Genomic DNA, 23,255 nt, shown 5'->3' with positions numbered 1-23,255 from the left:
TGCTTTGGGTGGTGATAACGTGAAAGCTGGCTGATAGAAGTATTTCCGTAATTCGGAGTTCCAGTGATTACCAAGGGAAAACGGTCAACCAGCACAAGCAAGCTATGTTATTGGGAGGCAGAGATCGAGTCAATGTCAACGATGTACACAACATGTCAATGCCGTCGCATCGCTTCTACTTTGCTTTGGGGCATCAACCATTGTTCTTATCTCCTCTATCACACCTGGCTGTCAACAAGCTACGACTTTCTTGGATCTTAAGAACCTTATGATCGACATCATCTTGTGGATTCTCCTGCCAACTATCATATCCGTCCTTGTTTGTTTGCGCAAGGATGCAGGCATCAAAAGCACATGTTTGATGTCGCATTGGATCTGATGCATAATTTGTGGGCATCAGATGCAGTACAACTCACGAGATCAAAGTCGCTATGCAGGCCCGTCCTCACAGCTCTGCAGCTCTCTGGTGGAAGAAGACGAAGAACACCGAGCCATAACCCTTGCAATGTTTAGTGCCAGGGTAGAACATACGGTAGCATTCAGTTGGTTGACACTTCATTCATGTTGTAGATAAGACCACACTGACGATCCATCCATTTACAGTCACACTCTCTTGTCTCACCAGATGCTGAAGCTCTTACACCGAAGAGTTGGGATCCACTTCTTCACGGTAGTAAGGAGAGAGCTTCCCATCCTTTGTCTCGATCTGGGTCCTGTTCTCTGCTCTCACTTCTTGGAGCATCTTCACCACCCTCCTCATCGACGGGCGGTTGATCGGAAGAGAGCTGGTGCAGAGAAGCCCGATGCTGAGCGCCTTGTTGATCTCCTCCCTATGCTGGCGCACATCAAGCTTTGGGTCAATCACATGGTCCACCCCATTCTGCTCCATTGCGCAGGTCACCCACTTCACCAAGTCCTTCTCCCCGAACTCTGGATCGACCGGGAACTTCCCCGTCACAAGCTCCAGGATCACCACGCCGAAGCTGTAGATGTCACTCTTCTCGTTCACCCGCAGAGTGTACGCGTACTCTGCAGCATGGAAGTGAATCGAATGCATCGACTACAAAGGTCATCGCTGATGAGGAGAAGAATGAGAAGAGGGGAAACCTGGCGCGATGTATCCGCATGAACCAGCGATCACGGACATGGATTTGGGTCCCTTCCCCATCATCTCCACAGTTTTCGCCACCCCGAAGTCTGCTACTTTGGCACCGTATTCACCATCCAACAGGATGTTGTTGGACTTCACATCTCTGTGCACGATCGGCGGCATGCAGTCGTGGTGTAGATAGCTGAGCCCCTCCGCCGCATCGAGCGCAATCTTGTACCTCGTCGGCCAGTCCAAGAGTGCTCCTTTGTTGCTGTGCAACAGGTCTCCCAAGCTCCCATTCGGCATGAACTCGTACACCAGAAGCTTGCAGTCCTTGTGAGTGCAGCAACACCACAGCTTCACGATGTTCTTGTGCCTAATCTTCCCCAACGTCGCGACCTCCGCCGCGAAACCATCGTCCACGGACTGGTTCGCGTTCTCGACGTCCTTCTTCGATGTGCCCCATAGCTTCTTCACCGCGACCATCTCTCCGTTGCTTAGCACCGCCTTGTAGACCTTCCCTGAGCCGCCACTCCCAATCACATTGTCTTCGTCGAGGCAATCCAGGATCTCGTACTCGCTGAATCCGAGCTTGTGGAACGAGGTCAACGTCCATTTGGACTTGTCTGGTGTCAGCTGCGCCTTCTTGTACTTCCGATACCGCCAAAAGAACCACGCAACTCCGACGACAAAGACCAACGTAGCCAGCATGAAGATCGAGCGGAGCAACCAGATGAAGCCGTGACGATCCCCAGTGCCACGTGAAACAGGGCACAAGCCCGAGAACTCGTGGCACAATCCCGGATTGCCCAGGAAGCTGTCCCGGTAGATGTCGCGTGCGAAAAGAGGTGGAAGAGGGCCCGAGAGATCATTGTTTGATAGGTTGAACTCGTTGAGCTTTAAGTTCTGCAACTGCAGGGGTATGTCGCCGGTGAGCAGATTGCCGGAGAGATCAAGGTAGTTGAGCACTGGGAGGTCGCCGAGCTCCGGAGGTATGCGGCCGGTGAACTCGTTGTCAGCGAGGTTCAGCTCGCTGAGCTTCTTCCACGATTGGATTCCACGAAGCAACTCGCCTGAGAGGAAATTGTGGTGGAGGTCGAGCTGCCCGAGCTCCGCCAAGTAACCGAGGGACGACGGGAGCGGCCCCGAGAGACGGTTGTTCGAGGCGGAGAACTCGTAGAGCTTCGACAGAGCTCCCATTTCGGATGGGATGCTGCCACTGAACTGGTTGTCGTCGATGAGGATCTTGGAGAGGTTTGCGGCACTGGAGATGACCGGAGAGATCCCACCAGAGAAGGAATTTCCTCTGAGCTCGAGCAGCCAAAGATGGGGTAATCCCCAGAACCCGGCAGGAACCTCGCCGGACAGCTGATTGTTCCTGAGCCGGACGCGGGTAAGAGTCCGGCAGCGGCTGAGGCCTTCCGGGAGGCGACCCGAGAACAAATTGTCGATCAAAAGCAGCTCCTCTAGTACGCCACGGTCGCAGATGCTCTGTGGTATCTCACCAGAGAGCAGATTATCCGACAGATCAAGCACCATAAGCAGCGAATTCTTGCCCAATTCGGCAGGGAGAGAGCCATTGAGCCGGTTGGCAAAGAGCCGGAGCTCGATCAGGCTCGTGGAGCGCGAGACGCCAGAGGGCACGCTGCCGGTGATCCGGTTCGAGTAGAAATGCACGCTCTCGAGGAAGGGGGCGTCGAAGAGGTCCTCCGGAAGAGACCCCTCGAGGTGGTTCATGGAGGCGTCGACGCGGAGCAGCGAGCTGAGCTTGCCGAAGCCCGGCGGAACGGGACCGGAGAGCGAGTTATTGTACAGCTCGATCTGGACGACGCTAGAGAGGTTGGCGATGGACTCCGGGATACGCCCGGAGAGCGCATTGGTGGACAGGTCGAGGTCGGCAAGCTTCGAGAGCCGACCGAGCGATGGCGGAATATCGCCGATGAGGTTGCAGCCGGCGAGCCAGAGGACCTCGAGGGAGGAGAGATTACCGAGGGAGGGAGGGATGCCGCCGGGGGCGAAGGGATTGTAGGAGAGGTTAAGCTGGCGGAGGGTGGTGAGGTTGCCCAAGAAGGCAGGGACAGTGGAGGTGAGCAGGTTCGCGACGAGCGAGAGATCCTGGATAACGGGGAAGCGGCCGAAGGAGGGCGGGATGGGGCCAGAAAAGTTGTTACCGGTGAGGTCGAGGTGAGCGAGGGACGGCAGGGCGGCGAGGGCGTCGGGGAGCGGGCCGACGAGGAGGTTCTGGGAGAGGTCGAGGTGGGCGAGGGCGGCGCAGGGACCGACGGCGGAGTCCGGGAGGGAGGAGTTGATGTTGTTCCAGGAGAGGGAGAGGAAAGCGAGGTTAGGGATGCGGCAGAGGGAGGCAGGGAAGGGCCCGGTAAGGCCGAGGCCGGTGAGGTCGACGCTGGTGACGGTGGCCCCCGCCGACGAGCAAGTGATGCCGGTCCAGTTGCAAGGAGTGGAGTCCCGAGGGTTCCAGTCGGAGAGTGCGTTGTCGGGGTCTTCGAGCCCCCTCTTGGCTTGCAACAGGTAGAGACCTTCCTGGTTCAAGGACAGGGAAAGGCGGCAGAGCTGGAACAAGAAGAGCACTGCTAAAGCTGCAAGCGCCATGGCCAGGTTCCGAAGCAACGATCGAGTCTGCTACTTCTCTTTCCTCCGCATTCATTCAAAAGGAGGCACCCAATGGACGAAGAGGAAAGAGGCACCTACCCTTTCTTCCGTCCCATCGCTGATGAAAGAGAGAGGTAGAAGAAAAGAGGAATTGATAGGAAGGCAACGGCAAGCAGATGGAAGAGGGTGGGGGAGGTGGGCACCTACTTCATGCCCCATCAGTGACCGAGCGACCGAGTGAGTGAGAGATCATTAAGCCAGTGGAATGCTTTCCGCTACGTGCGAGCTCGAGGTTGGGACACTGACGCAGTGAAACCCCATGTGTTTAATTTGATCTGGGATGGAAGACAGAAGGGCAACGTAAAGCCTGTCTGCTCACGACCCCTTCGGAAGAGCTGCATGATTGCTCGGTAGATTTCCTCTGTCAGATGGGTAGAAAGAGCTATCTATGGCAGACACATGACGCGCTAGATTCTCGCCGAGTCGCACAGGCTCGAGATAGAAAGCTAAAATGGTAAGGAATCTGTGTAATGTTGCTGCGACCGCTGCTCGAGATACGTGCAGCACTGGCGAACCATCCATCATCCTCTTTCATTCTCGTCTGGAACAGTAGCTCGATTCCTCTGTAAACCGAGCTGGAGGAGACAAGCTTTCAACCGAGGAACGTGGTAGGCTCCATGATTACCAGATGCATCATTAGAGGGGGTTTCTGGCCAAATAATGCTTTGGATACTGCAACAACTGGGTAATCGAGAATGTAGCATATTTGCTTGGGATTGAACACTGAGGTTTACTCACTGGTATCACACATTTAATCATACAGCTTAGATAGAAACACATCATGTAGCACAAACCAACAAAACTCAACTAATATTTCCTCTCAACAGTAGCCTGATCATTGACTAAACACACCCACCTTTGTCTCCCTCTCTCTCTCTCTCTCTCCCTGAGAAAGAATACAAATTCCTCCTGCTGCACCAGTGTCTCATTAGCACCATGTGCCAGAAGTTGACAGGAAGATAGGAAGAAGAAGAAGAAAAGTTTCATATTGTTAGGTAGTCTTTGCCGGTGTCAAAAGTGACATCTAAGGGGGTTTATTATAAATATAATTCTAAATCCTAATTTTAACGGGTGTCAGATGAGGCAATATATTTTCTCCTTGTGATTTGTTTTATTATTTACTTGACTAGTTCAAATATTATTATAAATTCTTATACTTTTATATTTAGTGTTAATATATATATATATATATATATATATATATATATATATATATATATATATATATATAGACTGGAACTCTCAAACTATTTTCTTCTTTATCATGATTTCCATGACCTGCAGCGATTATATGCATGTAAAGGAACAAAGCGAAGAACAAAGGGATCAAAGTACGTCGATGCCTAAGGAGTCAATGATTTCTCTGAGTTGTCCTTTTTCTTCACAGCTAGCTGTATCCTTTCAACTCTGCTCTCGTTGTGCCATTTTTGTCTCGGCCTTTGGGTCACTCTCTCTCGCTCTCGCTCTCGCTCTCGCTCTCGCTCGCTCCGAATTCACAGTGCCAGTAATTCCACTCGTTCCTGTTACCATGTTAAACTTCGAGTTATAATTCGAGGACAGGTGAGAGTCAAACACAGTTATATCAGTCTCAGAGATTGCCGTTGTAGAGTTCAGTAATTGCCTCTTGCATTAAAATCAGCACTGCAAGTCTACAGCTACCCCACCCCTTCATCTTAGATCTCTTCCCTACTTGTCTCCCTCGCTGTCTCTTCGCTTTGGAAGGGGAGAAAACCACAGTGGATTCACATCCCAACTCGAGCTCCATAGCAGTACGAGGGGAGGAGCAGTAGTATTCTCGTCGATGACGACGGCAGTCCTCCCCTAGTTGGAGACTTCGCACTAGAGTTCCTCCCGTGGTCCAGCCTAGTGTAGACCTAGCCGTTGTAGACTCCATTATCTTCTTCCTCCTCCCAAGAACACGTAAAAAGAGAGATCTGTCTCGGTGTGACAACACGAAGAATGACGGGCGATCTGCAGCCAGCGAACGGTCATAGAAAACCTGTGATGACTCGTCTTCTCTGATATAGATATCATATAGATACTGCTGTTGGCAGTCCATGGAGCTGTCTGTCGTCCACGAAGCGACGTCTCACCTGCACACAGTTGTCTTGTTCTGAAGACGACGTGCACAAAGGACGCCGGTGACGGTGGCCGTGGTGGTGGCCGTGATGACTGATTGATTTGGTGCAGCAGCGAGGTGTGAATCTTCTGAGTTGGCGGCGGCGTTTGGTTCCACGTATCACGAACGTAGTTGTCAGCATACGTGCATCAGATTAAGGAACTCTAAATCGACATTTATGTACGTCATGTGTCGAGATTAATACTAATCCAATTGCCGCTTTCTCCATTAAAATCCTGCCGTGCTCCGCCAACTCCCATGAATTAATGGAAGAAGTAATTACGATGAATGTAGAAAACAACCCATGATTAGATGTTCCTTCTTTCATCGAAAACAACTGTTCTGATATGGAAAAATATTGGAAATCAAAAGGAATCCCACAAAGATTAGGAGAGGTCATGAAAGCATGGTGGGTTGCGCCAAATCATGCTTTGGTTTCAAGGTTGGCTTTAGCTGGGAAGGGAACATGGGAAGAGATGATGCAACAGCATGAGCGGACCAAACCTCCAAGACTAAAGTATGGTGAATCTTTTTCCTCGTAATAATCTTTGTTTTTCATGATCATTGTTCTGTCACCTTCAGATTAATCGTGACAGATTTATCGATCCAGCCTTTATTATAGATCCCAGCTCACAGACACTGGCAGGACGAGCACAGAAGTCAACACCTATCAATTCTTGTTGTACGATTTCTCCCAGAAACTAGTGTTCGGGTGGGACACTCAAGCCAGGAAATTAATGTGGCAGAGGCTCCGATCTTTGAAACCAGCGCAAAAGGCAGAACTAAAATTCCACCTTCATGATCGGCAACACATATCTCCTTTCGAAAGATCCAACAGGAAAGAACAGTAGCCTTTTGAGATGTACTTGTTAGAGCTGATGAGGAAAAATAGATGGTTGATGGCTGTGACGGAGCACGAAGGGCGACTCCAATTCGAAGAAAACGAAGGCTATTACTTACATGCTGCAGCAGGTCATTAAGTATCTGTGCATGCCACTGCTGTAGTAGTTGTGAGTATTAACTCTCGGCCAATGGTGCGGAATGATGTATCCGATTGAAGTTGTTGGTCGTCGTCCATTCAATGGTTTAATTCATGCAGGACCGGTTGTACGTGGTGTCAGTTAATCAGTATACTATTTGTCTTGAGGAACAAATATGTAGAAACTTGATGACTTCGAGGAATGTTGTGGTGGTTGGTATTGAACATCTTGACTTGTTGGATTTAGATCATTTTCACGAGTGTTCTCTTCGATTCACCAAAGAACACAATCCACATTGTGGACCGATGTGGACCGAGGAGGAATGGTTGGGCTGGACGTGGGCAAAGAACTAAGGCGAGAGGCATTCATAGTTGCAGTGTAGGTTTTGAGTCGAGGATGAAGTGTAGAGTCTCATGTAAATTTACATGGGGGGTTTTGATAGGAGATCATAGCAAATATAGAATAATATTTTTTTTTTATATATTTTTTATATTTTAATTTCTTATTAATTTATAATTTGATTATTAATTATAAATTTGAGTGCAGCAGATGATAAAAAAATTCACAATCAATATAAATATACATTATCTTAATGAATAAAATTATCTCTTTCATAATAAATTCTTTAGATGTGTCAGACAAAAATCAATCTAATACCAACTGCATATATCTAGACATTTCATTTACAACTAACAAATTATTATAATTCATGCATCCATGGTACATTAGTTTGTATTAAAATATGTTATGTAATATCTTAAAGGAACTCATGATCATTGACTTCTTCTTTATACAAAATTATTATTTTATTTTTAATACCTTCATCGATATTGATTAGACAGACAATATTGATGATAGAATATCTATGTTAGTCTACATTATCTTTCTTGAAGTAAATATGATCAATTGGGGTTCCTAAAAATAAAACATGATCGCAATATCTATTTTTTGGGCTGAATATCGAGTCATCACTATTACGGTTGTAAAACTTAATTGGTTACCAATTTGCTACACGAACTTCACATCACATTATAAATCACTCATATAATATATCACGATGATATCAATAATATATGCTTATGTGTCAACCCGCTATTCAACTCACATATAAAACATATTGTCATCGACTTCTACTTTGATAGTGATCAAGTTGTTAGATGTGAATTACATATTTCTTACATCTATACTTATACCTAACTAATATACTACCTCATAAATCGCTCGGTCTATTTGATATTATAAATTTTAATTATTTGATAGTCTTAAAACTCTTATAATCATTAAAATTAAATAAAAAAATTAGTTTGAATATTGAATATTAATTGATCATGAAGAGGTTTCTCGAACCATCGCACATTATAATTGTCGTATAAAGGCATCGTGCCAATAAGACGACAGAGATGTATCTGAGTGATCGATCGTAAGTGATATCGAGCTGAACATGAAGCTCGATCATATATGAAGCTGATAAGGTGTCGGACGATCCGTATCAATCGGCGTTATCAACCTCCGATAAGAACACAAGTTCCCGCGTCAGACGGTTAAAACATACGTACGACGACTGCAGGCGGGACGACACGCGGCTCCAAGTTTTGAACTTCTATCTTGTAGGAACAGAATCACGAGGACGACGACACCTTCCACTTCGATAAAGCTACCCCATCTTTACGAGGGGCTCACGAGATGTGCACCGTGGAGGGCTGCGCGTGTGGTCGCGTTCGCCATCTCGAGAGGAGATAGGTTAGCCAAAATGGAGTGGCGATCAGATCATAACGACACTCTCCTCCAACCGAACCTTTGTTATAGCCTTATTTCTCTTAATATTAAATGATAAATACAATGATATTCTCACCCCCACTTTCTTCTTATTTCTGCCTATTTGTACGTTTGAACCTCTCACGTCCACATGTAACCCCCCAAATCAACGGATGTATTGTGATTGCAAAACATGTCCGCATATAAATTTATCTGAGATGGACGATCGATGTCATCGCGCCGTTCTTTCACTTCTTCCGATCTCGTCTTGCTCTGCTCGCGCACTCTCCTTTGTTTGGTTCCCCTCCCCCTCCGAAACCTGAATCTCCCTCTTCCTGCTTCGCTGCCCCCACTGTATCGATCGATCGATCGCAGGAAGAAGGCTGGGCACGATGGCGGCGGCGGGCGCTATATCCGGCACCGGAAGCGGCATCACCGGCCTTCTCCGCCTCCGGCGCCCGGCCGCGAGGAACCCAGCCATCGCCGCCGGTTCCTTGGCCGACGGAGGGAACCCCATCTGGAGCCGCCAGCTCTCGCTCATCCACCTCGACCGCTCCTTTCCGCCATCGAGGATCGCCACCGCCGCTGCTGTATCCAAGAAGGATGGGCTCCTCCGCCCCGTGGCCGCCGCCGCGTCCTCCTCGCCGGCCGAAGGGAGCGATCACGTCGGGTGAGGTCCGTCTCCTCCGTGGATTCACAATCATCTTCTCCCCCGAATCCTAAAGAGGCAACCCTTTCTTGTTTCGATTAGGGAAGCGGAAGTGGGTTTCGCTGCGAAGTACCCCGCTCTCGTCACCGGCTTCTTCTTCTTCATGTGGTACGTACGATGATCTTACCGCCAAACCATGTTTTGAAACCCTACATTACATAAATCCGATCGAATTGCTGATGCATCATCATCATCATGAATTTTGGACAGGTATTTCTTGAACGTGATATTTAACATCATCAACAAGACGATCTATAATTATTTTCCCTACCCTTAGTAAGTGTTTTTATCGTCTTTAATGATGCAAGAGTTGCACGTTAATTTAGCTTTGTGCTCACTGTTTGGATTGGGGGTGCAGCTTTGTGTCGGTGATACACCTCTCCGTGGGCGTGGTGTATTGTTTGGTGAGCTGGGCCGTCGGTCTTCCCAAGCGCGCCGTAAGTTTCGCCGGCCAAACCCCTATAGCACGTCTTCCATTGAAATTATAACTGTACTTCATCTTAGGGAAAAGGTAAACAAATAGATGATGTGGTCCATAATTTTGTGGGTATTGTTGCCGTGTGGTTGCTCATCGTTGGTGGGAAATCTCGATTAGGCTGCCAAGCTATCCATGTGAGGGAAGCCACCGTAGGAGGGAACAAAGAGCATGCCCAAAACATATCCATCCGAAGTGTCCCACTTTAGAATTCAACGTATGGTGTCTTTTTAATCATTAAAAAGAACTCAAAGTGTCAAATTTGCAAAACTCCGAGTGAATCAGCCATTGAAGTTTTCTGTTTAAAGTATGGTTCCAAGTTCTTCATATTTTGTCCAAGATTTTGCTAACAGACGTTAGTTTGTCTTACCTTGAGAATTAGCTAAAGCTAAGGGAGATTTTAATATGCAATTTGATTTGATCTGTCTTATTTTAGCCCATCGACTCGGATCTGTTGAAGCTGCTCATCCCTGTTGCAGTCGGCCATGCTATCGGTCATGTCACTAGCAATGTGTCATTTGCTGCTGTTGCAGTTTCATTCACTCACACAATCAAGGGTAATCTTCCATGTCTAATACATTGCCCAGAGTGAAGTGGAGCTTTCCCTTCAAGGAAAGTTCCAGTTCAGTGCTTCTAAAATTTAATCCAACACTTTTTTTCTTGTCAGCACTGGAACCCTTCTTCAATGCATCAGCTTCTCAATTCATCCTAGGACAACCGATACCATTGACGCTCTGGTTATCTCTAGCTCCAGTTGTTATTGGTAATTTACTTTTATCATGTTATTGTGTGATTGTATATCTTGCTATTCTAGTTAGGGATGCTGCTATAAAGGGTAGAGTGCAATGACTGAGGATTTGACATCCTTCCTTTCTTTTCTATCTTTTGACTTGTATTTATGTGTAAGTTTGATGTTTTGCATCTTATATATGCTTTTGGTAAAATTCAACCTGATTGCTGAAGCAATTCTTTCACACATTAGTTTGGTAATTAATCTATGCTTATAAATATATTTAAAAGAGTTTTATGGATAATACCTTGTGGCCTGTAAGAATGTGAAAGATGGTGGAGCTTATGTTGGTAGCTAAAATCTCAAGAAAGCAGTTGCATTTTTCCTTTTAATTCACTTTATAACTGAGAAACAAATTACTCTCCTATTTATTTATCAGTACATTATATGGTAAATATTGTGAATTTCAGGTGTCTCAATGGCATCCCTCACGGAACTATCATTCAATTGGACTGGCTTCATTAGTGCCATGATCTCAAACATCTCCTTCACATACAGGAGCATCTATTCCAAGAAAGCCATGGTCCAGCTCACGCTTCACCCTTATATTTGTTCTCCTATTTGTCCCATTCACTTACAAAAAACCTATTTGTTTTTTGCAGACCGACATGGACAGCACAAATGTGTATGCATACATATCAATCATTGCTCTATTTGTTTGTATTCCTCCTGCAATTCTTGTAAGTACTTTGCACGGATTGTTGTAAAGAGAAAATTGTCCCTTTTAACTTTATTTTTTTTGTTGAACCATCATATATTGCTTGCCGAACTCAGAGTCCAACTGGGTTATTGGTGGCAGAGACTGTCAGCATCTATAATTTCTTCTTTATATTTAGGTTCGCTGGAGACTTATGCGAATATTAACCATACATTTGAGCCACTTATTTCCTCAAGTGCAATGGATTTGTGTCCAAACTAAAGCTTGAATTTGACTAAATGGACTTTCAATCTCGATTGGCCACTTCAACTAAAGGACAAGAACTGATGTATGTCATTCAGTTTTTCTTTTTGTTGATTCGTATAGTATTGGATTAGCTCATTATGATGTTAATTGAGACAATATTTCTTAGCAGTGATTAGATCAGTACGGTCCACATGAAATTTACTGTTCTGACCCATGGGCAATCAGGACCATACTGTTAGTTCCTGCTTTTGGGGTTACCGACAATATTGCTTGGTTTACTGGCAGGATTAGGGCAGTACCACCCACTATATGGGTGATATTCTCTTAGCCTTATGTTGTGACACGGTTGGCCTTGTTTATTGATTTAGTCTGGCCTAGACTGTCATTTAAGACTCAGACTGGGTCTAAAAGATCCTCTAGAAAGCCTCCAAACACTCGATTGTGTGCACCAGCCTTAGTTCCGGTTCATCCAAGTGGCTGTGGAGAAGGTAAGTAGAGGACTAGAAAAGGAGTTATGGTAAATCTCCTACTGCTTTTCTTTTTTCTTACTCTTTTCCATTCCTGCCATCCCACTGTCTAGTACTTCATATGGACTGGTACTCGAAACCTCTGTCTAAGAACTTTGCGCTATGTATGTGTTTTGCATGCTATGCTTTAACTTTTTAGAGCATATAAACTTGGGGTGATGTGTTGCATTGAACCGTTTAATGAATTAGCAGCACAGATATGAAGACATTTTGCGTGGGGTCCTTTCTTATCAGCCAAGGACACTAAACATCCAACACACATTCTCCTTCTCACCTTCTGCTTATAATATATTAAACAAGGCCATCGTAGATTGTGTTATTCAACCTCAAGCATTGTGCATCAATCGGGACATTTTATTATACCTGAGTAGCTCAAGTCAGTTTTTAAAGCATATGCATCTGCTTTTATGCAGCAGAAAGCTCGCTGTTAGTTTGTTGTTTGCTTAAAATTAATTTAACAAAATGAATGTTATTGATGCCTATATGTTGCTCTTGACCAATCAATCTATTTTGGAGCTTGCAGCTTGAGGGTCCTCAACTAATGCAACATGGCTTCAAGGATGCAATTGCAAAAGTAGGCATGACAAAGTTCCTCTCTGATCTTTTCTGGGTGGGGATGTTTTATCACCTCTATAATCAGGTAACTGTTTGAGATATTAATTGACTACTAAGTTTGTGTGGAGGATACTGGAAAACATATATATGCTTGGATCCACTGGACTAGTAAAAGAGCAGTTCCTAGAATTTCTTCCTTCAGTAATGGGTCTACTTGGGGTTTCAACTTTCTTAGCCAAGTGAATAAGAGGTGATGTAGAACATACCCTGTGATATCAATCTGATGTAGGAGCACATCAAGAGCAGACAATTCTTTTTTTTATTTAATTTGAGAATAGAGGAAAGGAAAGTGAGAGGAAGAGAGATAACACTGCTGAAATATAAGTGAGACGGGGAGGTGAGAAAACCAGACTTTTTATGGGTATATCTAAGGATCCAGGCATTGCATCATACATGCCTCATGTACAGACAACGATGTCACACATTTGGAGGATAAATTCCAAACTTTACTCAAATACGTCAATTATTTTATCTTTTCTCCTTTGAGGAAGATATATTTGTATGTTTGTTCTGACAAATAATTTTTCTTGTTGATAATATATTTAATTGATGTGCCTGTTTGTTTATAAATTCTTTAAGGATGACTAAACTTCTGAAATATTCTATCAAGCCTTTGAATCCTTAATTAAATCCAAGATTTGTCTCCCTTATTATTAGAATCTCCAACCAAGGATGTTTTTTTTTTCATGCTTGTCCTTTAGCTTTCTTTTCTTCTATAGTAAGCAATATAACAACAGAAAGTGGGAACGTAAAAGATGTTCTCATTTAAAAAAAGAAATTATATTTGGAATGCTCTTCTAAACTAATAATATCTATTAGACCAAGATAACCCACATCAGACAGGATGGATTGTGAATACCATGGTGTGATTTCGAATATGGTTCTCACATCACTAATGCTGATTGTTTCGAAATAACCTTTTTCTCAAATTTCAATTATTTGATTGAATGTCAATCACCTTGCCCTTGCATTAGGAAAATAAAAAGATTGGCTTATCTTAATAGATTGCCAAAGCTGAATAAACAAGAGACTTTGGTGGTATCATGCTGCTTCAAGTTTTATAGCAGAACACTTTAATTAGGGTTGGACCATTTGGTCCATTTCTCTATAAGATCGTGAACACATTTTATCTGCTTCAAGGTCTCTTGGTCATTATGCTTTTGTTCTTGCTGCCATCTTTCAGTCCCCTCTAGCATCCGCCACTATTTTTGAAGTTTCCCAGTAAAATGTACTTTTATTGGAACGATATATGTTGAACCACCTGTTCCAGTGTGCTGAATTAAGTTTTAGAATGTAATGATTAATAAAATTTTGAATGCATCCATTAGATTCTTTTAAATGTTTTGGAAGATACAACAAAATTAGAATTTTAATTGCATCATGATTATGCATACAGAGATTAATGACATTATAATGTTTATGCATCCAACAGTTGGCAGCCAACACCTTGGAACGAGTTGCTCCTCTCACACATGCAGTTGGGAATGTTCTGAAACGTGTGTTTGTGATTGGCTTCTCAATTATAATATTCGGTATGTGTTGTCATCTCTCATTGTGATATCTCAATGACTGCAGGTTTAGATTTCTAATATAGGCTCTTGCCACTCTTTAACTTTTCCAATCTATGACAGGCAATAAGATTTCGACACAAACGGGTATCGGAACTTGCATAGCAATTGGAGGAGTTGCCCTTTACTCATACATCAAGGCAAAGATGGAAGAGGAGAAAAGAGTATGTATCTAAAACCTTGTTATTTGTTATATTGTGATAAAAAAAGATGTGTTCCTTCTTTTTCCTTGGAGCCTGGTCGGGCATATACTTGGATGATTAAATTGCAAAGGCTTGACTAGGTGAATGTAGGGAGGACCTTGTGTTGCCCAATTCAATCAATTTTCTTACTATAGTTGAGGTAAGATTATTATAACCAGTCTAATCAAAATCCCTTTTAAACATCCTCAGCAATTGAAAGCTGCATGAGCAGTGGGAAGCTGTAGCCATGGAGGATTGCATGGCGTTCAAGGTTTGGCATGTACGTGCCAGCGACAGGGGAAAAGAAAGTGATGTGAGGCAGGCAGCCATTTAAAGCCCCCTTATTACATCTCATTTCTTTTTCTCGTTGTTGTGTTATTTGTTTTCCAAAGGGAAACTCTTTCCATTGCTAATTTGCAAAACACAAAATAATTTATTGTTTAGAAGCTTCAAAGAGAGCACTGGAGTGCTCGTGTCTGTAGAATAAAGCTGCTGGTCTCAAACCTGTGGAAATATGAAACCAACTTTTCTTCAATGTTTTTCAAGTTCTTTCCCCTATATTGTAAAAGTTCAATTAAGAGGTCACATCTGCTAGTTTGTATTTGCACTGTATGCTAGACAACCAGGTTTGATAGATAGCAGCTACTTGATGTTTGATGAATTGGAGAAAAATGGTGCATCCTGAATTGAAATGTGTAGCAAAGACATCTATACTTTTTGAAGAGCCTAAGGTATATGATTAGAACTAATTGAAATAAAATCACAGCTTTACACAAGTCAAGTGTTTGTATGAAACCAAGGAAAGGATTGGTGTTAGTGTCGATTAGCATGTCAATTTATTTTATTTGTTTAACTAGATCTTCTATATTGAATTATTTGTGAGTTATTGAATTGAATAATTTTGTATCTTGATGTAAATATTGTTGCATATGGCTCAGCCCAACTGGTTGAATTACCATGACATTTTGTTGTTGATGTCACTAAAAGAAGAGATCATAAGCCTATGTGCAATCAATATATGCTTCACATGTATCTTCTTTTCTAAGGTCCAGAAAACTAAAATCATGATGGCTAAGAGTATTTAATTGCCAAGTCTCAAATAATCGTTGACTTTCATTGTCATATATTAACTTTCTTGAATATTGTTCTGAATTACCAATTGTTGGAATGAAGAAAATGGAGCCCAGGTGTGAAAAATCTATATATACCCGCAGTCTGAAATATTCTTGAGTAGCTCATTTTCGCTTAATATCTACACTCTTGTGGTTTGCAATGGTGACTGTTTTGGACAAACTGTATTACTTTTGCATATGTGAAACCTTTCTCTTCATTCTGCTGAATGAAAACTAACATAGACATACAATTAGATGAAATATTGTCCATTTGTGTCAATAGTTGAAATATAATCATCCATTGTTGTACTTGTACATCAAAAAAATTCTCCTCTTTCTGGATTAAGGGTATATTGATAAGAGAGCCACAAACTTTGATCTTCAATCAGTTAATTTGTGTCTTCTTTAACATCTGATTTGTGAGGTTTTGGATGCATTCCAAGTTTTTTTTTTTTCTCTTTTTTTCCCCTCTTCTTCTTTTCTTATAATTAGTTTAAATGGTTATATTTATAATATACTAATTTTTAATAAAATAAAATTATGAGGATAATATTTTTGTGAGATGAGATGGTTCTCCAAACGATTCCTCTTCAAAGACTGGGCAACCTCCATGTGATTGATCCGGATGGTGATTTCTGCCTTTGAGATGTGTGCAAATTGTGATCGGTTCCGAACTGCAAGATTCCTGCACGCAGCTTTGATTAGTGCCCTTAAAGGAGGCGCCCGGAACCATGGACGGCTCGGATCTCCCACCTTTCGTTCTGTGCTGGAGGGCATTCCAACCCTCGCCTCCGTCCGAGTACCGAGGAGCCAAGGGATAGCAGCGCGCGTCGGATCCTTCCGGTTCTCGTATAGTTTGGGAGAGGATCTAGATTCGGAGGTGGTGCGGCGGGGCGGCCATGGCGGAGGATCTTGTTCTGGACACGGCGATAAGGGATTGGGTCCTCGTGCCTCTGTCGGTGGTGATGGTGTTGATCGGCGTCCTCCGCTACTTCGTGTCCAAGCTCATGCGGTCCCACCAGGCCCCCGACCTCAAGGTCGTCAAGGAAGGGTTTGTGTCCTGCTTCTACTCCGATCGTAGCCACGATCGTACGCTCCAGAGTTGGTTATTTCAATCTTGATTTGGCTTCCCTTGATCGGTTTCGTAGGCAGGTAATTCTGAGGGCGAGGAACTTGAGAGCCGCAGCTGGATTCATCCCGGCCAAGTCTTTTCGGGCCCGGAAGATTTATTACACCAACGAGGTTTGTTGCTCACTGGAAGGGAAAAGAAGAGGATCGTTTCTTGAACCTTGCTTCATCTTCTATCTTTGTGCTATACATGAATTTATGCAAATCGAAGCGAGAAATTGAAACTTGTTGATTTTTTTAGGTTATTTTTTCGTTGTTAGATGTTATCGTTTTTGTTGTTTATCGAGCCAACATGAATTTTGATTTATTTCCGAATTTACTGCTACAATATCATGTCAAGAAAATTCAGAACGTTCTTGTAACGTATTAATATTATTGCACATTAGGTATGAATAATCGTTTATTGGAATTTACAACAGGTTTCCTCGTGAGCTCAAGTATTTCTGTACTTGGCAGCAGATAAGACATTTCAGAGAAACAATGTCTACATTTTATAATTTTGTTAAAGCTCAGTTTATCAAGTTGGTTGTTCTTTAGCAATGAGTCTGGGACACAAAAGGCATCTCTCCTAGTATGGTGATTCATGGTAGAAATGGTAGTAAAGGTTCATCAATAGTTCATGGTTCATGAGAATATTTGGTGCTGCAGGAGAATGGCTTACTGCATGTTCCCAAAGGCCAGGCTCAAAATGCACAGGCTCAGATGTTTTCAGACCCAAACTTAGCTATGGATATGATGAAGAAGAACCTTTCAATGATCATACCACAGGTATTGCACTACATATCATTGAATTATTTGTCTGTGCTTCTTTCTAAGGCTTACTATCTCCTATCATTTTTCTGATCAAGGTCATCTGTTTCTCTTTCAGACACTTACATTTGCATGGGTGAACTTTTTCTTCTCTGGTTTTGTGGCAGGTATCTTATCTTGAATTTTGGTCTGCTATAATTTTGTTTTCATGGCATGTCATTAATGAGCTGACTTGGGAGTTTTTTCTTATAATCATGCCATCACTAGTAAACACTCTTTTGTTTTATCTACATGTTGTGCAAACATGTCATTGTTATCTTTTGTTTCAACTGTACTTTATTAACTTCTATTTTGAAGGCTTTGTGGTTCATTGTTTAGCAACATGAGGCCTCAGATGCACCATGGAAAAGAAAACTAGGAAACTGAAATATCTGACATATGCAGTTTTACCTATACAAGGCTAAATATCTTTTTAAGAGCCTTTCTCTATCATTATAGAAATGACCAAATAGCAAAACTTGTAAATGAGAAGACTCCACTAAAAGTTGGCAGAATTATTTGACTGCTTGTGAACTTGGTCGCAGTCCTTTATAATTGAGCTCAACAGGCAAGAGATGATTCTTGAATTCAACCATAGGGTCGCTCACGCCAAAGATACTGGAAATGCCTGCATATGGGCCTGTTGAATAACTACGATATGATTCCTATGCTGCTTCTGAACCTAAAAGGCCATATGATAGAAAAAACCAGATTTCTGGTTGCAAACTTTAAATTTAAGCTCCTGTAATTGTGAAATCAAGGATATATAGTATGTCCTATACATGGAAATGGTATATGAAGGGAAAGAGTATATTCAGGTTAATGCAAGGGAGAACGGTTATAGATCAACAGCCTAGTACACGATATTCGTCCCAACTATGTATTCATTCTTACCCGTGTAAGTAGAGAGGCTAATACTGATTTGAATCCTAGTCACTTAGGTCAGCATAGGAGCAACCCTACTGTGGCACCAAGCCCATTCTATTAAAGGCACATCTATGGTTGGAGTCATTGGAACATCTATAACTTTTGTTGCAATAGATGCTAATAAGCATGAAATATCCATCAAGCCTTCATGACTATTAAGCTATATCTTTAATTTTGGTTAGCTTTACCTTGTGTTTGCATGGTTACGCAATGATTGCACGATTATAAACCTTGATGATTGAGCTTTTCCTGCATTATTTATGAAATATTGCTGCATGAACTGACTACAAACTTGAGGATGCTGGTGACATTGGTCTAGGACATAGGAAGTATCAAATACTTATCAGGACTGGCACAAGATATGGCGATGTAACCTTGTCTGCTAATCTAACAAATTTGTCTTTGTGGTTAGCTGAATTCAAATTGAAATGTGAACATAAATACGTGATGATACTTTGTGACAGCTTTCGATGGTATATCAGTTTCATGTCATATAGTATATATTCATATGTAGCTTTATCAGCATGCACTGTATTTTTTGTGGATTAGCAATGATTCAGCTAGGTTAACTATATGAGGGTCCCTTGATTATATAAATTTGACGGTTACAACCCAATCAGCTTGAAATTATGTGAGATATAGAAATTGTTGTAATAGTTTGAATTATAGTGTTGACTTTACCAAATTTTTAGCATCAGTGGTTTCTTTTCCAAAGTAAGCTTTGTTAAAGTTAAATTCATTCTTTTGCATATTGGAAGTGGAAAAGTGAGAATTCACTGTTGATTTTATTCTCTAACTTGTAGGCTTCACAAAATATGCTTGTTTTCGTCCATACTCTATTTTTAAAATACAGGACTGCATCTTGTCAAGTGCCTTGAGTTTTTGTCAAGCACAATTGTATTGGTTAATATAATACTTTCTATCGAATTTTCTGAGACATTTAAAATGATGCTGGAAGGTTCTTTCCTATACAGGACTTATTTCTGATGTTATTTCCACTATATCGTGTTTCTGATAATAATTATCTTTATTGATAACATCTTTAATCTGTGCACTCTTATTTTCAGCAAAAATACCATTTCCCTTGACCCATAGATTTAGGGGAATGCTGCAGAATGGAATCGATTTAAGCACTGTCGATGTGAGCTATGTCAGCAGTCGTTCCTGGTGTGGCTTGTTGCATCTATATTGTTTCTTCTGTGACATCTTTTTATGACTTTAGCACTGCTATCTTTGTCTACTCAAGCATTGGAATTCCATCATTTTGGACAGGTACTTTCTAAATTTGTTTGGACTAAGGGGTTTATTCAGCCTAATTCTGGGTGAAGAGAATGGTCAGTATAGAAAGGCGGATGTGTTGGACTTGTTAAATGCATATTTAACTTGCTACTTGGACTAGGCATTTTGTTTCGTTGATTCTTGTATTTGTTTGATCCTGTAATTTGTCTTGTCTATCCAGCTATGGACGACACGCAGCGGATGATGCAAATGAGCGGATTTGGTTTTGATCCAACAAAGGTAATTTCTCAATTTCATAATTATGCATGCACTTCTCAGTACCAGTTAAGGATATCTTTTGATGATCGATAGTGATCTGTATGTATTCATTTATTACATAACATCTTTGCTGACTATATAGACAAGGTGCCATAAAATTCAAATAGCAGCATATGTTTTACAGTATACAAATCATTATCTAATGAGTTCAGGAGGTCCAAACAAACTAACAAATTAGATGAAAGAGATAGATGGTACTAAATCTTGGTATCAAATGAGACTATATCCTGGTATTATCTGGGGTATGCAACTCTTTTGCCTACTTCAAGATCCTTGTGAGTGACCATACTGCTGACGACCTGGGAGATCCTTATCAATGATTCTACTGATAAGTTTCCCCTATCTTTCTCCCAAATGCACACATTTAAAGAGATGAAGCAACAAAAAAGTTAATTGTCTCTCTATTTCTTAGTTCAGATTATGAGGTTTGAGGGATATATGCTTATTCTTACCTAAAAAATGCATTGTTACAGTAGAGGTGATTTTGAACTTGTGATATGTTGCATCAAATGATTTGCTACTTAGGATGCACAGCTAATACATGTCTGATCTTTTATTATATTTTAGAGAAAGTAGATATATGCGGCTGTTTCTGCTAGTCATACCCATGACATTCTGGTCTCACAACGCATGATTCAACTAAATCCTGTTAGAATGTCATGCCTCAACGCATGATATTCTGGTTTGATGAACTGAAAGCAATATAAAAGCAGAATACATCTATTTCTGGATTGTGAATGTTTTTTCATTTTTTTTCTCACTCCTCTTAGGTACATGTGAAGGAATGGTATAAACATGTAAGGTTACAGTTCAAGAGGGTTGACCTCATTTGTCTTGTCTGATTTGCCTTTCTATCGACATCATCAACAGTAAGGTTTTGTATATTGTTACCTGCAACAGCATACAAATTGGTTGCACCAAGTGTGGAATTAGTGCATCCAACTTTATGGAGATATCCACCACGACCTTGCACAAAACAAATGCTGCCACTCTAGGTTTATCTGGCATGGAACCTGGTGTATCTGTGATATCTTATCATGAACCTTCGCATTAGAACACCACTAATTTCTCCATCAAACACTTTTGTTGGCGATTGTAAGTTTTTGATCCAATTATATGGAAAATAAAATTAATCTTGTGTTCTTTGCAATCTTTCAGAGCTTGGGTGCGGAGAAGGATAGCATTGACATCATTCAGCACGATTGGGCACTGCCCAAGCTGGAAAAACGTGCTGAGGATGTGTTGAAGAAACTAGTTAAGTAGACTGAGTTATAGCTTTACTTATTCCAGTGAGATTATGTTAATGAACTTCCAAATTTGGTTTCATGTGACTATTACTGTTAAGAGGCAATTCTTCTGGGCTCAGCTATTAAAGAAATGCACTATATTATGCAGTAAAAATGTCCATAATAATTTTATCGAAAATTAATTTGTCACCTTTTTTTCTTTTTTTGAGTTACAGCTGAGAGCAATAGGATTTAGATTACTTATTGCTATTTGTTTTTCTTTTCATGGAATATATATCTGTTTGGATAGTGCTTTGGGGGCTGCGGTTGAATAAAGTATGATACCAAAGTGGCTGAGTTGCACAACAGATTAAATGAACTCATGCGTTTGGCTGAATTCAGAAAGGTATCATCATGTAGTTGTTAGTCATATCTTATGATCATCAAAGCCCATTACATTTTGATTGTTCAATCTTTTGCCTCATTTGTCCCCTTTTAATTCATATTACTTCGCTCTTAATAGTCATCTTCTGATCCCACAGATTAGATGAGAAATGCTTCTAAAGTGATCTCTTTATTTCTCACTGATAATTTGCCTGTGAGAATAAAGGTTGGCCTTTATCAAGTTGAGCCAATTGTTTCATGTAGCTTAAAGATGCACATCTAAGGCCAGTAAGTTACGTAGAAGCTGATAACAAAGTCAACTCAGCTACAAATGGCCTACTAAAAAAAGGAAGAGATGCCTTAGAAACAGAGGTGGAAGCTGGTCTGATTACAAGGAGACAAAAGATGCAAGCTTCTGTCATGCTCTTGTCTTGGAGAGAGAGAAGAAAATTCTTATTCTCTGCTAAAGGTAAAGGACAAAGGAAAAAGAACAAGGAAGAACTTAAAACTCGAGTACTTTCAAGAGCCTTTTATGCAGCAGATTCTTGTTCGAAGAAATCAACAGTAGTTTCATAGCCAAGTTTGAAGCCAGAGAGACAGCAGAAGCCATCAATCAAACAAATGCACCCTCTTAAGCGCTCCACCTAGATAATAATTCTCTAATATTCTATCAAAAATACACTCAATTGTTAGTAATGGTATCATATGATTGGGTGGGTAGTCAAGAAGAAATAAATAGAACAAATACTGTCCTTAAGACATGAAGTTGACTTTTTCTATTTCTAAAGGAAAGACTGTGTATACATATGCAAGCAACCAAAAAACCCTTGATATTAGTATACATTTGGATAAAAATCCTTTTACTAAAGAAAGGCTTGATTAGCTAACAGTACTTCCCTCAATACCAATTAAAACTAGAATAGAAATAAACTAAACATCAAACTAGGGATGCAATCACCAATGGCAATGGGCTAACAACTGAATCATACTGCTGAGGCCCACAATCACAAAATATCCAACATATTGCAACAAAAATCAATAGAAAAACAAAAACTTGTGATAAGGCAGAGAGAAACACACCCACTATCATATCATTATTAGTCTCTTTTGACACCTTCATTTCAAACAACCACTGGACCGAGTGATGCAGATTGGCTTCCATCCCATGTTCCATATTTATATCATCCCAATCTTAAACAGCCACTGTCTCTCTCTCTCTCTCTCTCTCTCTCTCTCTCTCTGTCGTGTACAGTGTCCATACATTGAAATAGTACCAAAACATATGTTTATATAAAGAAACAATTGAAATACTCTTAATCTTATCCCAAAAGTGACTTAATAATAATAATATAATTAAATAATTTTTAGTAAGGCCACCTTATATATCAGATTTTTAGGAATATATGTAAATACTAAAAAAAAATGCCATTATGTTATTCTCCCAGCCTGTGTGACCTGTCTCGCTCGTTCTCAGAGACAGCAAAAAGGCCCCACTGATGGGTACGGGTAGAATAAAAGTATTCGATACAATTGATGACTCACCCATCGACTTGCGTTTCCATACGGGATCCGTGTGAGCCCCATCTGCGAATCATCGTTCCCTCCCATGAGAGGTCGCGTGGGAAAGACGGGTATCGGATCAACGGGTGCGTATAAGAACAGCTTTATTCGTCCTCCATCCAACTGTCTAATCCATGTGACTCATCATGCATACATACTTCGCCAGTCGGTACGCCTACCAGAGAGAG

General features: G+C 41.6%; 3 protein-coding genes across 3 annotated transcripts; 2 read left to right on the top strand and 1 right to left on the bottom strand.

The window, feature by feature from the left end:
- Nucleotides 1-528: 528 nt before the first annotated feature.
- LOC104001026 (receptor-like protein kinase HSL1) lies at nt 529-3,917 on the bottom strand. Its single transcript, XM_009423201.3, has 2 exons — nt 1,108-3,917; nt 529-1,029 (listed from the first exon to the last, which is right to left on the bottom strand). Exons 1-2 carry the CDS (start codon nt 3,698-3,700, stop codon nt 638-640), a joined length of 2,985 nt encoding a protein of 994 aa, XP_009421476.2. The 5' UTR covers nt 3,701-3,917; the 3' UTR covers nt 529-637.
- Nucleotides 3,918-8,797: 4,880 nt separating this feature from the next.
- On the top strand, nt 8,798-14,919 carry LOC104001023 (triose phosphate/phosphate translocator, chloroplastic). The gene is made up of 12 exons (XM_009423199.3): nt 8,798-9,284; nt 9,366-9,431; nt 9,534-9,599; nt 9,682-9,760; nt 10,235-10,355; nt 10,466-10,561; nt 10,999-11,111; nt 11,191-11,268; nt 12,543-12,659; nt 14,067-14,166; nt 14,266-14,366; nt 14,595-14,919. The coding sequence occupies exons 1-12, from the start codon at nt 9,007-9,009 to the stop codon at nt 14,610-14,612; spliced, it is 1,233 nt and encodes a 410-aa protein (XP_009421474.2). The 5' UTR covers nt 8,798-9,006; the 3' UTR covers nt 14,613-14,919.
- Nucleotides 14,920-16,224: 1,305 nt separating this feature from the next.
- LOC135650392 (uncharacterized) lies at nt 16,225-21,343 on the top strand. Its single transcript, XM_065169666.1, has 8 exons — nt 16,225-16,547; nt 16,645-16,738; nt 17,273-17,392; nt 17,493-17,541; nt 19,408-19,507; nt 19,613-19,674; nt 19,800-19,858; nt 21,056-21,343. Exons 1-8 carry the CDS (start codon nt 16,396-16,398, stop codon nt 21,158-21,160), a joined length of 741 nt encoding a protein of 246 aa, XP_065025738.1. The 5' UTR covers nt 16,225-16,395; the 3' UTR covers nt 21,161-21,343.
- Nucleotides 21,344-23,255: the final 1,912 nt, after the last annotated feature.

Source organism: Musa acuminata, chromosome BXJ3-10, assembly GCF_036884655.1.
Source record: "Musa acuminata AAA Group cultivar baxijiao chromosome BXJ3-10, Cavendish_Baxijiao_AAA, whole genome shotgun sequence".
NCBI lineage: Eukaryota > Viridiplantae > Streptophyta > Magnoliopsida > Zingiberales > Musaceae > Musa > Musa acuminata.
Note: the sequence above shows the minus strand (reverse complement) of the source record. Positions and strands in the feature narration are given on the sequence as shown.

Coding starts and splice junctions, on each gene's coding strand:
- LOC104001026 (XM_009423201.3), bottom strand. CDS start 3,700: ATGGCGCTTGCAGCTTTAGCAGTGCTCTTCTTGTTCCAGCTCTGCCGC. Junction 1,030..1,107: donor ATGCGGATACATCGCGCCAG/GTTTCCCCTCTT, acceptor TCCATGCTGCAG/AGTACGCGTACACTCTGCGG.
- LOC104001023 (XM_009423199.3), top strand. CDS start 9,007: ATGGCGGCGGCGGGCGCTATATCCGGCACCGGAAGCGGCATCACCGGC. Junction 9,432..9,533: donor GGCTTCTTCTTCTTCATGTG/GTACGTACGATG, acceptor AATTTTGGACAG/GTATTTCTTGAACGTGATAT. Junction 12,660..14,066: donor TTTATCACCTCTATAATCAG/GTAACTGTTTGA, acceptor TGCATCCAACAG/TTGGCAGCCAACACCTTGGA.
- LOC135650392 (XM_065169666.1), top strand. CDS start 16,396: ATGGCGGAGGATCTTGTTCTGGACACGGCGATAAGGGATTGGGTCCTC. Junction 16,739..17,272: donor AGATTTATTACACCAACGAG/GTTTGTTGCTCA, acceptor TTGGTGCTGCAG/GAGAATGGCTTACTGCATGT. Junction 17,542..19,407: donor CTTCTCTGGTTTTGTGGCAG/GTATCTTATCTT, acceptor TCTTATTTTCAG/CAAAAATACCATTTCCCTTG.